We start from the raw sequence: 12,563 nt of genomic DNA, 5'->3' as shown, positions 1-12,563 counted from the left end.
TAAGTGGAATAGTGTCAACCTGTTCTCTGGCTTTGGGCCGGTGGGCAGAAAGAAAGTTTGATCCAGCTGCACAGCAGTGTCTTAGGCAAAACTATTGCTCAACTCCAAAATCTAGACCAGAATAAAGTTACAATCTCAGAGCAATGTAAAGTCCTGTCTCTAACCTTGGAAGATTCTTGTAACTGTTACTTCCTCTAAGAACTTAATCTTTTTTCTTCTCTTCCCCTCCAGCAGATGGGATGACTTCTGAATAGGTTTGTCTGGATTGTGGGCTTTTGATCAGTGCCTGCTTTTTCTTGTCTGGGTCTAAAAAGAGAACACACCTGAAAACAAAACCAATCTATTACACTGGTTATTTCCAGACTTTTCCTGAAAGGTAGCCAAGAAGAAAGGAGTTGGGAAATCTGTTGTTAAACAGGTTAATCTGCTGCTAAAAGAGATGAGAAGATAGTATGGGTATTAATGTCATCAGTTGTACAATGCTAGTATAATAGTAATAGCTGCAGTCTTCTCATTTGCAGGCTGAGATCTCGGAGCCTGTTGCAAAAGTACACTGGCTCTTACTCTACAGAGAAGGAAATTGTAGGTGATAAGGTAGAGGTGGAAATTATACTTAGCAAAGAGGTGTTTTGACATTTGCCCTTTCACTGTACATAGGGATTGATTACAATTTAGAAGAAATTACGGATTCCAGTAAAAATTGATCCTGTGTAATTAAGGGTGGATTTTGAACAATGTTTCGGCAAAATATGTAATTATTCCTTATGCTAATTGTGTTGATAGTCTTACAGCTAGTTAGCTGGAGTTATCAAGCTCGCTCACTCTCTCACCACAGGCATTTTGGAGTTCACAGAAGATGTATTGTTCCTGCTGGCATTTAATACCCGCTCAAGTGGGTGGCATAAATGCCTCCATGCTCAAATATTTGCTTTGAGCTTGAACATCCTTTCTGAGACTTAATTTGTTTAACATACGGTTGCAGGAGTCGGTGTGTATATTGAGATGCACAGAAATAGGACATGAAATGTCTGGGCTGTAAGGCAGAATTTTAATCTGCAGTTTTTCACTACGTGCATTTGCTTTAGCTTGGCACATCAGGTGGAGCCCCTTTCCAGTGCCTTTTTGTAATTAATACATTTGCGCCAGCGGCCGCTTTCCAGCAAGCGGGAGCATTACACGTGGGGCAGGGTAAAGGGGGAAAGATGCTCATCTCTCTTGGGTAGTTTAGGAAGCCTGTACTGAGAAATTAAAATCCTGGTGATAGTCATCAAAGTACACTTTTAAATGTCTGGAGCTTATACATACTGATAAGACTTCCTTCGCACTGGGCCTTCTCTCCATGCTACATAATCCCAGTTCTCTCAGCCTCTCCTCGTATGTCAGATGCTCCAATCCCTTAATCATCTTTGTGGCCCTTCACTGGATTCGCTCCACTGTTTCATTCTTTACAAGTGTGGCTAGAGCTCTCTAGAGCTGTGGATCAATTTTTACTCACGTCATCCTCTTTGTGCAGCTGTATGTGATCAGCCTCTTAATTAAGCATGTGCTCCTTTTTCCCATGTTCGTTTTTCTCTGTGTAGCCTTGAAAAGGACCTAGCAGCCCAGTTTCCAGATATTTCTATGTACTGCCATGCCAGCCTGCTGGTTTTACTGTCCACATTTGGAAAGATGCCTATGTTTATGACAGATATTTTACAGGTTCATATTCTGTCACAGTTGGACAATATGGAGCTGAGGAGCCAACAAAAGGAGTGTTTTTTGTGGCAGCTTTTTGGGTGCAGAAATGTAGGCTTTGACGTATAGGATGGATGAAACAGTTGAATTATTTGTACCCACATCTTCAGAGCCAAAAGTCCCTTTAAGGGTCTTGGGGATGGTGTGTTTCTCCCTTCAAGAACGGGAAAACTCTTGGCATCTCCTGTCATGGCACTTCCACTTGTTTCTCTGGAAGATTACTCCACTCAGTGTCTGACACATGTTGCTTCATTCCACTATAAATGATACTTAGTAGATTAGCCGTCATCTCTATGTGATGGGATATATTTGTGGCTCACCATCTCTCAACTAGGGTGCAGCTGGGGAGGAATTAAATTGCACTTCAATAGGCAAAGTCGCATACTCGTGTGTTAAATTCCTCCAGCGGCGTAACAGGGGGACTGCGCTGCAGTCCACAAGTGCATCTCCGGTTCTTCATGCTTTCTGGTACTGCGGCTACTTTCAGGAGCCTCCTAAGTTTGCTGTATCTCTGTTTTCTCTCCCTTGCCCAGATATCCTGGAAGTGCGGCAGAAACCAATTCTGATGACATAGCAGAGAGCGGGCACTGCCTTGGAGCCTTGTTGCCAAGTGTGCCTAACCACAGCGGTTTTCTGTGCTAACACTACCATCTAGTGTCAGGAACATAAACCTCCGCAGGAAAAAGGGAAGTCCAAGAATACCAGCCGATCAAAAGTGCCTCTTTCTTCCTTCCTCTGCTGTCAAACACCATATGCACACTTGCAGTACATCGCTTGAGTGTTTCTGACTGGAAGAGGACTTTCAGCAAGATAAAACGAGAAGGGGCTGTCTTTAAAACGAGTCAACGCTTTATGGACAGTTTGTTACTGTGTTTACTTTATAACTAAGAAACCAACAATATGTACAAAATGTGTTAAACTTTATATTCTTTGAGAGAAACAACCTGAGAATTTCATAATGATGTACTAATGAACGTCGTTTCATAGACTCTCGCCCATACGCTCTCCTTGTCGGTTTGGCTTAATGTGTGTGTGAGCGCGTGTGCGTGCATGTGGGGATTGAAGGGATGGGAAAATAATTTCCTACTGAGGGAGGAAAAGGAAGAAAATGCTACAAAGATACATCGCCATTTTGGTATGTGCAGCGGGTCAGGGCAGAGCTTAAAAGAGGCTGAAAATGTTCCCATTTGTTCGTGTGTCAGTGTTAGGACAGGTGAACTCTGCTGACAGATTTCCATATCTACCAAAGAACAGCAACATTTTCATCCTCAAGAACTGGCTAAGAAAATGAGCCAGCGAAAAGAAAGCTAAAAATGTGCTGCTATAGTAAAGCCGAGGTTCATATCCAGTACTAATGCTGCTTATCTCTCTGTTAGCTGAGTCGATACAAGTTTGAGTCTAAAGTGGAAAAACAGGAGGCCGTAATCGGGCTCCAAAACCTAAAAACCTTACCACTAGCCAACATCCTCCTGCATGCACTGGACTTCAGAGTACGTAGAGTCGTCCTTGCAGTAGCGTTTGTAGCCAAGGAGGGTGTGAGAGATGATTACTGGTCAGGCAGCTTGCCCAGATTCTTCGTCTCCTGGTGGCGTTTCGCAGTACTGTTACATGCCAAAGCACGGAGAGTTTTCTTGAAAGACAAAAGATTGAAATGTAATTCTGCTCTGAAAAGTGACTAAAAATTGCATAGGGGGAGGTTTGAAAATTGTGTGTCAGGAGCTCTCAGGAAAAAAGCCTTATGTTTACAGGTAAAGTGCAGCTTTCTCTAAATAGCAAAACTCTGCTGTCCTTGACATTTGAAAGCTAAATGACTGAATACTGAGACTACTGCAGTCTGGTTCACTGTCTTGATATGGGAGCCAGTCGATACTTCAGTTTATTTATGACTGCATAACTGGCACAGCAATGGGGGGGTAGCGTGTCACTTAGAGCATGTGAGACTCCAGTACACGCATAGAGGGAGAGCGAAGATGCCATTTTTGTCACTTTTCAGACTCTGAGCGCCTAAACTTAATGCTGTTGCCACAGTTTCCAAATGGCATGTGCTCTGAGCCTGGACCTTTGTCTCCCTCATACCCAGCCTTTCCCAAAGTGCTTTGTTGTTATTCTCTCAATAGCATCTGGTGACTTAACCTCTCAAATAGGACTTTCTGCTTTTTTTTCCTCAGTTCAGGTTCCATGGGAATAGCTCCACTTCAGCATAAAGGTAGACTAACTTTATCATTCAACCCAACGTGGTGAATCCAGCATGTTAAGGAGGTCTTTTTTTATTTGAGGCTAGGCCTGGAAGAAGTGATGGCATTAGTGCAGAGTGCTGCTGCTGTTAGAAATGCCATCATGAGTGCATGACAGGGACGGCTCACCAGTTTTTAGTTTACTTCAAATGTGTTGCAACAGTGTCAGAAAAACATTCACTTTGTCATTACCAGCACAGCCACTTTTCATGTTGCAGCCTTTGACCTTTGCTCCGTGGGAGCGTGTGGTTGTGCGTTGTGTGTATGTGAGGGTGTTCGCAGCGTCTAAGCTGAGGCATGTAACTTGGGTGCCTAGGCTTTCTTCCTGAGCTGGGGGAGAGGTGGAGTCCTAAATCAGCAGCTGAAGTGCCCTCTCAAGGAACTTGCTAGGCAGCCGAGGTGCTTACCTGAGATCCCTAGGTAGTTGTGCCTAATGTCAGTCGGTACAAGTATTCTCCCTATGCCCATGCTGAGAATTAAAACGCCCTTCAGCTAGAAGACCAGTCTTACTCTGAAGCCTCTCAAGATGCTCCTTATTCTGCATGTTCATACTGCTGGGCTGGGCAAATCAGTGCTCGGTTTTCCTTTAAATAGTCATTGGGGAGGGAAGGGAGAGAGGGTTAATATTTGCACTACTAGTGACAATTGATACTTTTCAGTCAAACAGCCAGAGGAATAACACGTGAAAAGGAAATGTATCCAGATTGGAACCCGAGTGGTAGGTGCCTGAATACTTCTCAGTCAACAGCAATTTGTAATGCTTTCTTGGTATCACGTATTACGTTTAGGTAGCTTAATTTCATGTGATCTGAAAGACTGAACAAATCTTGCTGCGTAAGATTTCAGAGCAAACGAAGAATGATTCTAAATTAGTACATTAGTATAAAGGCAATGTTACAGAAAGTACAGTTCAGATCCCACAGCTATTATGCAGGAGGTATCATCTGCTTTGTTACATGTATGTGGCTGGATTTCAATGTCTAGTTTTTGAAGGGCTGCAATATAAACACCCTAAAAAAAAAAGTCAGTTTATTTCTTGTGTCTTGCTAGTGGATATGTTATAGGTACATTGAAGACTCACCTTTTTTAGTAGAAAAGGACTACAGGTATGCCCAGATGGATGTCCATAGAAAACAGAGGTCAAAAAGTCTACTGAATGTCAATAGTGCTTTTCAGAAACAAGTAGATGTGGCAGATTCCCAGTTATTCCTTCTCTAAACAACTGACTTAGACTTCTTATGTATGGCCCCTGGTTCCCACTTTCTGTTATCAAGTGGGGGAAAACAAATTCTGCATTTTGTTCTGCTTTTAAACAAACCCTGAAAATCGTAATTTGTTGTCCTTGTATAGACAGATTGACAGGGAAGATGATCAAAGTTTTGCTTGGGTCAAGATGGCACAGCTGGGCCCTTAGCATGCTATTGCTCTATACCAAAAAAGAAAGGGAATGTTAATAGGAACCTCTCACCCTTTTAATTTGGAGGGGTTTTTAATTCTGTAGCTCCTAAGCAGTAAACCATTTTGAGCTTCTGTTGGCCATTGAAATAATTGCTGAGGAATGAACCGGCGTGTTCTGCATGCCATAAAGGCTGTATGGCTGTCGATGTCTTAACTGTTGGAGCACAGTGGTTTTCATCAGTTGTTATGTTGATGCTTGAGAATGCAGCACGGTTAACAAATTCGGGAAGCTTTGCAGAAGAGCTTTATTTATTTACAGAATCCCACCATACCTCATTACTCAGTTAACTTCTTCCATCCTTCTGCCCGTTCACTCCCTCTGGAGATCGAGGCTTACGCTTGGACTCTCCATAGATGATGTATATTGATAGATGTCAAATGCAAGGTTGTAAACCTTTTTGCCCTTAACAGGTTTCTCACTGCTATCAGTTTAACAAGTAAAAAGCCTTTGCTTTTTAAGAAAGCTCTTAAATAAATTATTTTGTATTAGCAGATTATTGCTCTGCCTTAGAGACCACCGTGTATGTGAAATCGCGTTCTCTCATTGCCAGCCAGTACAAGACGGGTTCCAAGTCTCCTTGTAAAAGAAGCAGCCATTTTTAGAAACGCCACAAATCTTTCGGCTGTCTTGGCTAATCCAGTTTGTGTGGGTTCATGTTCCTTCTCTTTTTGTTCTCCTGGTCTTCATCATTTACAAGGCTTGAGCATGTTGGGCTCTGGATTGCTGTTACTCAGTTTTTCATTTCTGGGCACGGTGTGCTTTCCTGAAAAGAGAATTGTTTGCATGGGTGACTTTTCACAGTAAAATGGTTTTCCCAAAGTATATTCTTACACCAAATTTTAATTTAAACAGTGAAGTCCTTGGCTCTGCAGACAGGTTTCTTCTGGCAGACCCTCGTGTACAGAATCCCATCTGGTCACTGAGGTTCTGTATGGATGTGAAGTCCACATAAATAGTCTCCACTTTTAGACTATTGACCTGCTTCTTGCCAATCATTAATTTTTCCCTTTCCAGATGATTGCTTGTCCTGTATTTTGTAGTCTAAAGCTTCCCCTTATTAAAGATAGCTATAAGATAAAATCTTAAGAAGTGCCTAAGCCCTGTTGTTATCCAGTGGGGTTTAAGAACAAATTTTTATTTAGAATTTAAGACTGCTTTACTCATTTCCTATCTATGGTGTGTGTAGCAGCGTCAAGAAATGACAAGTTTATAGTTCTCGGAAGAACTGGCTGTCTCCTACAGACTCGCCCTTCGTGTTTGAAAGACTCTAATGGTCTCCTAAGGTCGTGGCTGAAAGCTCTGGAAAATGGATTTCTTGTCATCACAGCAGTCAGATATCTGCGAATGCCTTATCTTGTTTTGTGAGGTATGACTGGAAGTGTGTGGTGCTGGTGTGTAGAAATTCTGTGTCAAAAATAGGTGCGGTAGAATCCAATTAAAGGCATTGTGAAATAAGTAGCTTTTACACCGAACCTTAAATGAAAGAGTATTTTACACCAGAATGTAGCTGTTTGGATGCTTGGTCAAGATAATACAAGGCTGCAAGCAGGTTACAATGTTGAACGTTCTCTGTGTAAATATATAAATATTCTCAGCCTAATTTTATCAGACTAACACATGTTGCATGGTTTGGGCTTTTTTTGCCTCATGGATCATCAGTGTTGATTAAAAGATGATGGGTTGAAAATCATGCTGGCGCTGTACTGAGCCCTTTGAACAAAGAGCAAGGAGAACCTTTGTGCACCAAAAATGGAGATGACTTTGCGTATGGCAGCAGCGCAGAAAGTGTTGGACCCTGCGGCCAATAAACAGACCTCTTAAACTACCGTGAATTTTCTTAATAGTGTTTTCTTTCTACTGTGCCTAGTAGTGTTTGAGTTTGAATGTATTTCTTACTGGTGGCAAGCATGAACAGCGGGATAATGCTCTGTGGCACTAAGCATTGCCAAATAGACACTCGTGAGGCAAAGTAGCCTCTTTACTCTTTGTTCTTACTCCACTTTGAGCGAAGCCCAACTTCTGACTCTGCTTGCTGAATCTTTCAATGATCAGCCTCTGAAAACTTGACGTTGTATAAGGGGAAGAAGGCAAAAGTCAATGTACTCCTGAATTTGTTTAAAAAGGCTTTTTGTTTTTTCCTTTAGACGCTAGCATTAAAAAAACCAAACCCCAAAACAGCTCTTCTAAACTGATCTGCGTTTTGTTTTAAACTTAATTATGTCGTCATTAACATTTAGGTTTGTGCAGTGTATAATATTGAGAGACTGATGGCTGTAATGATTTCTTCCTGATAAATTCAGGAAGAACTTCACTATGGGTTTGTGCAGTGTTGTAAAAATGAGACTGCCCTTTAGCTCTTAACTGCTTATATTGCCTTAAATTGTGCATACCAACATTGAATTGGTTTTGGTTTAAAGACCCGCAAGGCACTGCGTCCTCCCTCTCCACCTGATTTTTGTGACTAACATTTCACAGTAGGCTTCTTCGGGGGATTTTTCTATCTAAATTAGTTAAAATGAAACACTCATCAAACAAATGTTACCAACTATAGATAGGAGTTGACTTGCTGATGATTTAATTTCAACGAATCCCAGAGCGGGACTGTTTTACGAACCCACGTGTGGTGTAACGACATATCTGCTAAGCCATGCATGATAGCTTGGAGATGTGTGGTATGGTAGGCAAAATTTAAAAACAGAGCTTAGGAAGGAGAACAGGGTGTTTTAGTTCTTTATATGGATATTTGAGCAGATTGTTGGCAGTGTTGTTCTGTGCCTGCAAATGCGACTGGACAGGAATCTTAACTGGTTGGGAAAGACTAAAATATGGCTTAGGAACAGTGTGATTTTCCTTGAATGCTTTAAATTGAAAGCTTTTGAAAGCAGCCATAGTGGAGAAGGCATTATTTAAAACAGCACAAAAGGCAAAGAGCAGCAGAAGCTTACAAATCATGGTCATAAACCTCACCTGGTTAGTTAGTCTTTCAACATGAGTTAGTGACAGGAAAAGGTGTGCTTGTTTTGGTGGTGTTTTTTAATCCAAATGCTGGTGGGACAGAAGACTGCCACGTACATCTTTGAAAAGCTTTCACAACTTTAATTAATTAATTTCATGAATATGCTAAAAGAAAAATACTGTTCTAACAGCGTGGCAGTATAGCTTGTTCAATAGAGTCCCTGCTTTGGGGAGCCAAGTTAAGTCATGTCCTTTTGTCCTGCAGTGTTTTGTGTCTTGCCTGTCCTCATCTGGAGAGACGCTCCCAAGAAATACCGTAATACTGCTTTGCACGCAAGTCTATTGTCAAGGTCTGATTTTACAAAGTAAAATCACACTTCGGAGCTTGAAGAAAAAATACGCGTCTTTGCTAGCAAATAGTTACTTGTGTACTCCTGTCAGAAGTGTGGTTCCTGAAGCTTGTAATTAAAAGTTTGCGGAGAGCAAAGGAGTAAAATGCAGGAAGACTGTGGGTCCGATTTTCCATTAGCAGTGTCGGTGAGAATCTGGGAGCAGCAGATGCTACTCAGTAAAGAAAACATATTAAAATATATCAAGGAAAATATGAGTTAATTCAAGTTCTGTCCCCAGCTTGGTTCCTCACAGGGATAAGGATGGGATCTAGTGATCTCGTAACGGGAAATAAGTAATTTATGATTGGTTAAGCCAGAAAACTCTTCCCCAAGTCAAACTAGTTGGCTTTTCCTAGTAGGATTAATGTGGATTGAGATGGTGGTGTGAAAACCAAGGTAGATGATCCGTTTTCTTGTTCAGACAAGACAGAAGTGTTTGTGCGCGCAAATTGGATTTACTTATGTGTGAGGAGTGTGGACTTCTTCCCTCTACTGCACTTCCAGCGCAGAAGATAAAATGGGCCAACCACATAGCTGTCGTTGTACCTGCATGCAATGTATACCCTATGGCACCTACACAAAAAGAATGATCTTTTGGCAAAACATCCTTGTTGGAGCATAGGGTGGATGAGGGGTGGGAGAGGGCAAGGAGGCATCCTATGAAACAAAGCTGACTGGGGCAGCTGCTGCCTGTGGAGGTGTGAGCGCGCGGCTGAAGATGCTGAACTTCAGGCAATAACGTAAATTTGTGAATAATAAGTATGCAAGTAGTTAACTCGCATGGTTCTGAATTCACTTCAAAGAAATTGGTTAAATGAAGATGGGAATAAAGTTTTAAAACCCTATCGAAATGAATGGAGCTGGCTGATAATTTTCGAAAAGACCAAGTCACCCTGCACAGATCAGTGGAGACCACCTGCATTTAAAAAAAGCTTTGTCTCGAAGCGTTAGTTCCAGCTGCTTTAATGTTTTCCCTGTCATCTGTTCATGCCAACATTCGGTTGATTCCGGTGATTCATGACTGTATTTCACAATATGTGGTTACTCAACCCATGCTCTTCCGCCTCCCATCTCCCCCGACATAAAAGGGTGTTGTTTATGTTTATGGTTCTGCTTTTCCTGCTGGAGCAATATTGCCGAGGAAATCCAGCAAAAGCAGTTTACTAATCTACAGACTGTTCAAAGCCTCATACTCAACCTTTAATTCAGATGCAACCACTGTGTTCATCAAAACCCTATGTCACTTAGAAATGGAGAATGCCTTAAGCCTGCACCGAGTCTAGAGGCATTCCTTTGTTCCTGAAGGACAAGAAGGTTGGCAGAACCCACTCGTCCATCCCTGCTCATCGCTGCAAGTGTCAGACTAGGTTTTGCTTTGAAAATGAGAGTGATAGATGTAGCATCAAGGAGCAAGAAGAGTTACTATTCAAGTTTCCTTCTCGGCAAGAATTCTGAATTGCGTGTTTCCCAGTAAGTACCTCCATGGTTAACCTGCCCAGCACATAAGGAGAAGATCAGCATAGCCGATTGTTCGCAGTAGTCATTTCTGACTTCATTGTAAAGGTAAGGAAACACTTATTTCATAAACTGCCAAAGTAATTAAATTTGGTATATGATCTACCGCTTTCTCTTCAGTGTTAGGAATTTGCTTTTTACAATGGAGAAACCATCTGCAAGTTTTCCCTGGAGTTGCGGTCAACAGAGTTGCCATTTGCAGGTAAGAAGAATGCCCCGAGTGCCTACCAGTTCAGGTAGGGCTCCAAAACTAGCATTGACCATAATTTAGACAAAAAAATTTGTACTGTATTATGTCATCTATGATACAAGGTAGTAAACCAAAGTCAGAGACTTTATACTCGGTGATACTGCCTGAGCAGGCAAATTCTATTTATATCTTTGAAGCCTCTGCAGACTTCCAGAGATGATTCATATCTGCGCTACCTCTCAGTAAAGGTTACGATGTTCCTAATAGTAATACCCACTAAACTGATGATTGTGAGTATTTGTTTTTAATATAATACTTATTCAGGATGCTCAGATGTAAATAAGAATTTCTAAACGAGTGTGATGCCTTAAAAATGAGCGGTATACTACCCTAACAGAAACTTGGGTAAGTGTATTGATGGCTACTTCAAACAATGTACGTTGTTCTTCTACTTGTGTAGCCTTTGGTTCTTGTGTGCCTCTCCTCCTGTAGTTCATGCGGGTCAGTCAGTTACGGGTGCTCACGCAGTCGCATACTGTAACTTGCGCAGAAGTGCAGAGCTTTGTACTCCAGTCATCATCTACTGAATATCCAAAGAAGTTTGTTGCTCTTCTCCGCCTGAACTTCAGTTGTCTGTCTGTCTTACGACCTTTCCATGACGCAAGTATTTTACCAAAGCAAGCTGTTTACCAAACTTTGAGTCTGAACTCATTCACAGCTTCAAATGCTGTGTCATGTGTAAGGCTACGTTACTCAAAATTACTTGGCTGGCTGTTGCTCTTTGTCTGGCTTTCAGTTTTGTCTTTAGCAGGAGATTGATTACAGCAGGTAACCTGTCTGTCGATGCATCGTTTGGATCATGGTTGACGTTTGTCATCTTCACTATTTTTCTAGCCGATGACGTGTACATAGCCTTTAGCTTACACCTGATGTGCTTTTCAGATGAATCAGTTCTGACTTCTGTATGACTTGGTTGCTGTAACTAGTCTGCCGTGAGGGGCATTTTCCTGCTGGATTAGGAAGGAGACCGATTTTGATTAACGCAGACTGTTCTTGGAGCGTTGCATTTTCTTCGTTTGGATGTTCAGGACTTGCTGTCTTCTGCACTGTTACTTTTGCCCCTTCCCGTTGTGCAAGTGGTAAAATCTTTGGGGATTAACAAAGCATTAAGCATTAGATGTTCTCGATTGCCCCAGCCTGAAATGAGTAAGAAAGAAGCTCGTTTCTGCTCTTGAGAACTGTTACTCTGCTTTCTTTTCTTTATGGCTGCCGGAAGCTAGGGAGACTGTGTAAGCGGTGCTGGCTTTTTAAGTAGAAGGAAGTAAGAGATGTCCAAAATGTGGAATAATGCCAACATCCTAAGCGCATGCTGTTGTGTGGTTTTTTTTTTTTTTTTTAAATTACTGGGAAATTTAGGTAGAAATGTGGCTCTCTACTGATAGCAACTGCATCCTTAAAAATGGAACATAGGCTTTTGGTTTTCTCAATCATTGTAATTGGGGGGGTGTGGTGATGGGGAGATGTTGAGATGATTTTTGGTAACCATTAATTGTATCCTCGTGCAAGAAGTAGCTCCCATTTGTGCGCATAAAGTGGCTAGCTCCAGAACTATAAACAGAATTAAGGTAGGGCTAAACAGCATGGTAGTGGCCGATAGCAGAAAGTAGTTGGATGACAGGCGCTCTCATGATCTCAGCAGTTCATGGTGCATTGGAAAGATGATTTACGCTTGTCATGACAAGTCTGTCTTGATTTTATTCTCTCCCCCCCCCCCATTTACCAAACTGTCACAAACCAATGAAGAGAAGAATCGATTTGTGGCCTGGCTTTAGGATAGTGCTTTTAGGCTAGATCTAAAATAAGTTCTACATATGTCATCAGGCAAACACAGATTACTTCTGCTCTTAAATCTTTCAAGTGGAGGGGGATTTTTAGAGATCAATCTCTACAGTCATTCTCTTAGCATGTAAGAACGAGCTCTTCTCTTTCTGGTAAAAGGCAGCCCTAGCGCCTCCCTCTGAGCTGATTCAGCTCACTGGCCTTGCAAGAAGAAAGCATTTTTGCTGAACTGGCTGGTAGCAACG

The 12,563-nt window shown here is 41.8% G+C and overlaps 1 protein-coding gene across 2 annotated transcripts in view; it reads left to right on the top strand.

The window, feature by feature from the left end:
* The window catches only part of KIAA0930 (KIAA0930 ortholog), a 77,951-nt gene extending 71,388 nt beyond the window's left edge, over window positions 1-6,563 (top strand). For both annotated transcript variants that reach the window (XM_076344219.1, XM_076344209.1), the window contains exon 10: window positions 2,268-6,563. In XM_076344219.1, coding sequence (XP_076200334.1) covers window positions 2,268-2,308 — 41 coding nt within the window. In that variant the 3' untranslated portion in view covers window positions 2,309-6,563. The remainder of the gene's footprint in view (window positions 1-2,267) is intronic.
* The last annotated feature ends 6,000 nt before the right edge of the window (window positions 6,564-12,563 follow it).

This window comes from Aptenodytes patagonicus, chromosome 1, assembly GCF_965638725.1.
Source record: "Aptenodytes patagonicus chromosome 1, bAptPat1.pri.cur, whole genome shotgun sequence".
In the NCBI taxonomy this organism is placed as follows: Eukaryota; Metazoa; Chordata; class Aves; order Sphenisciformes; family Spheniscidae; genus Aptenodytes; species Aptenodytes patagonicus.
Note: the sequence above shows the minus strand (reverse complement) of the source record. Positions and strands in the feature narration are given on the sequence as shown.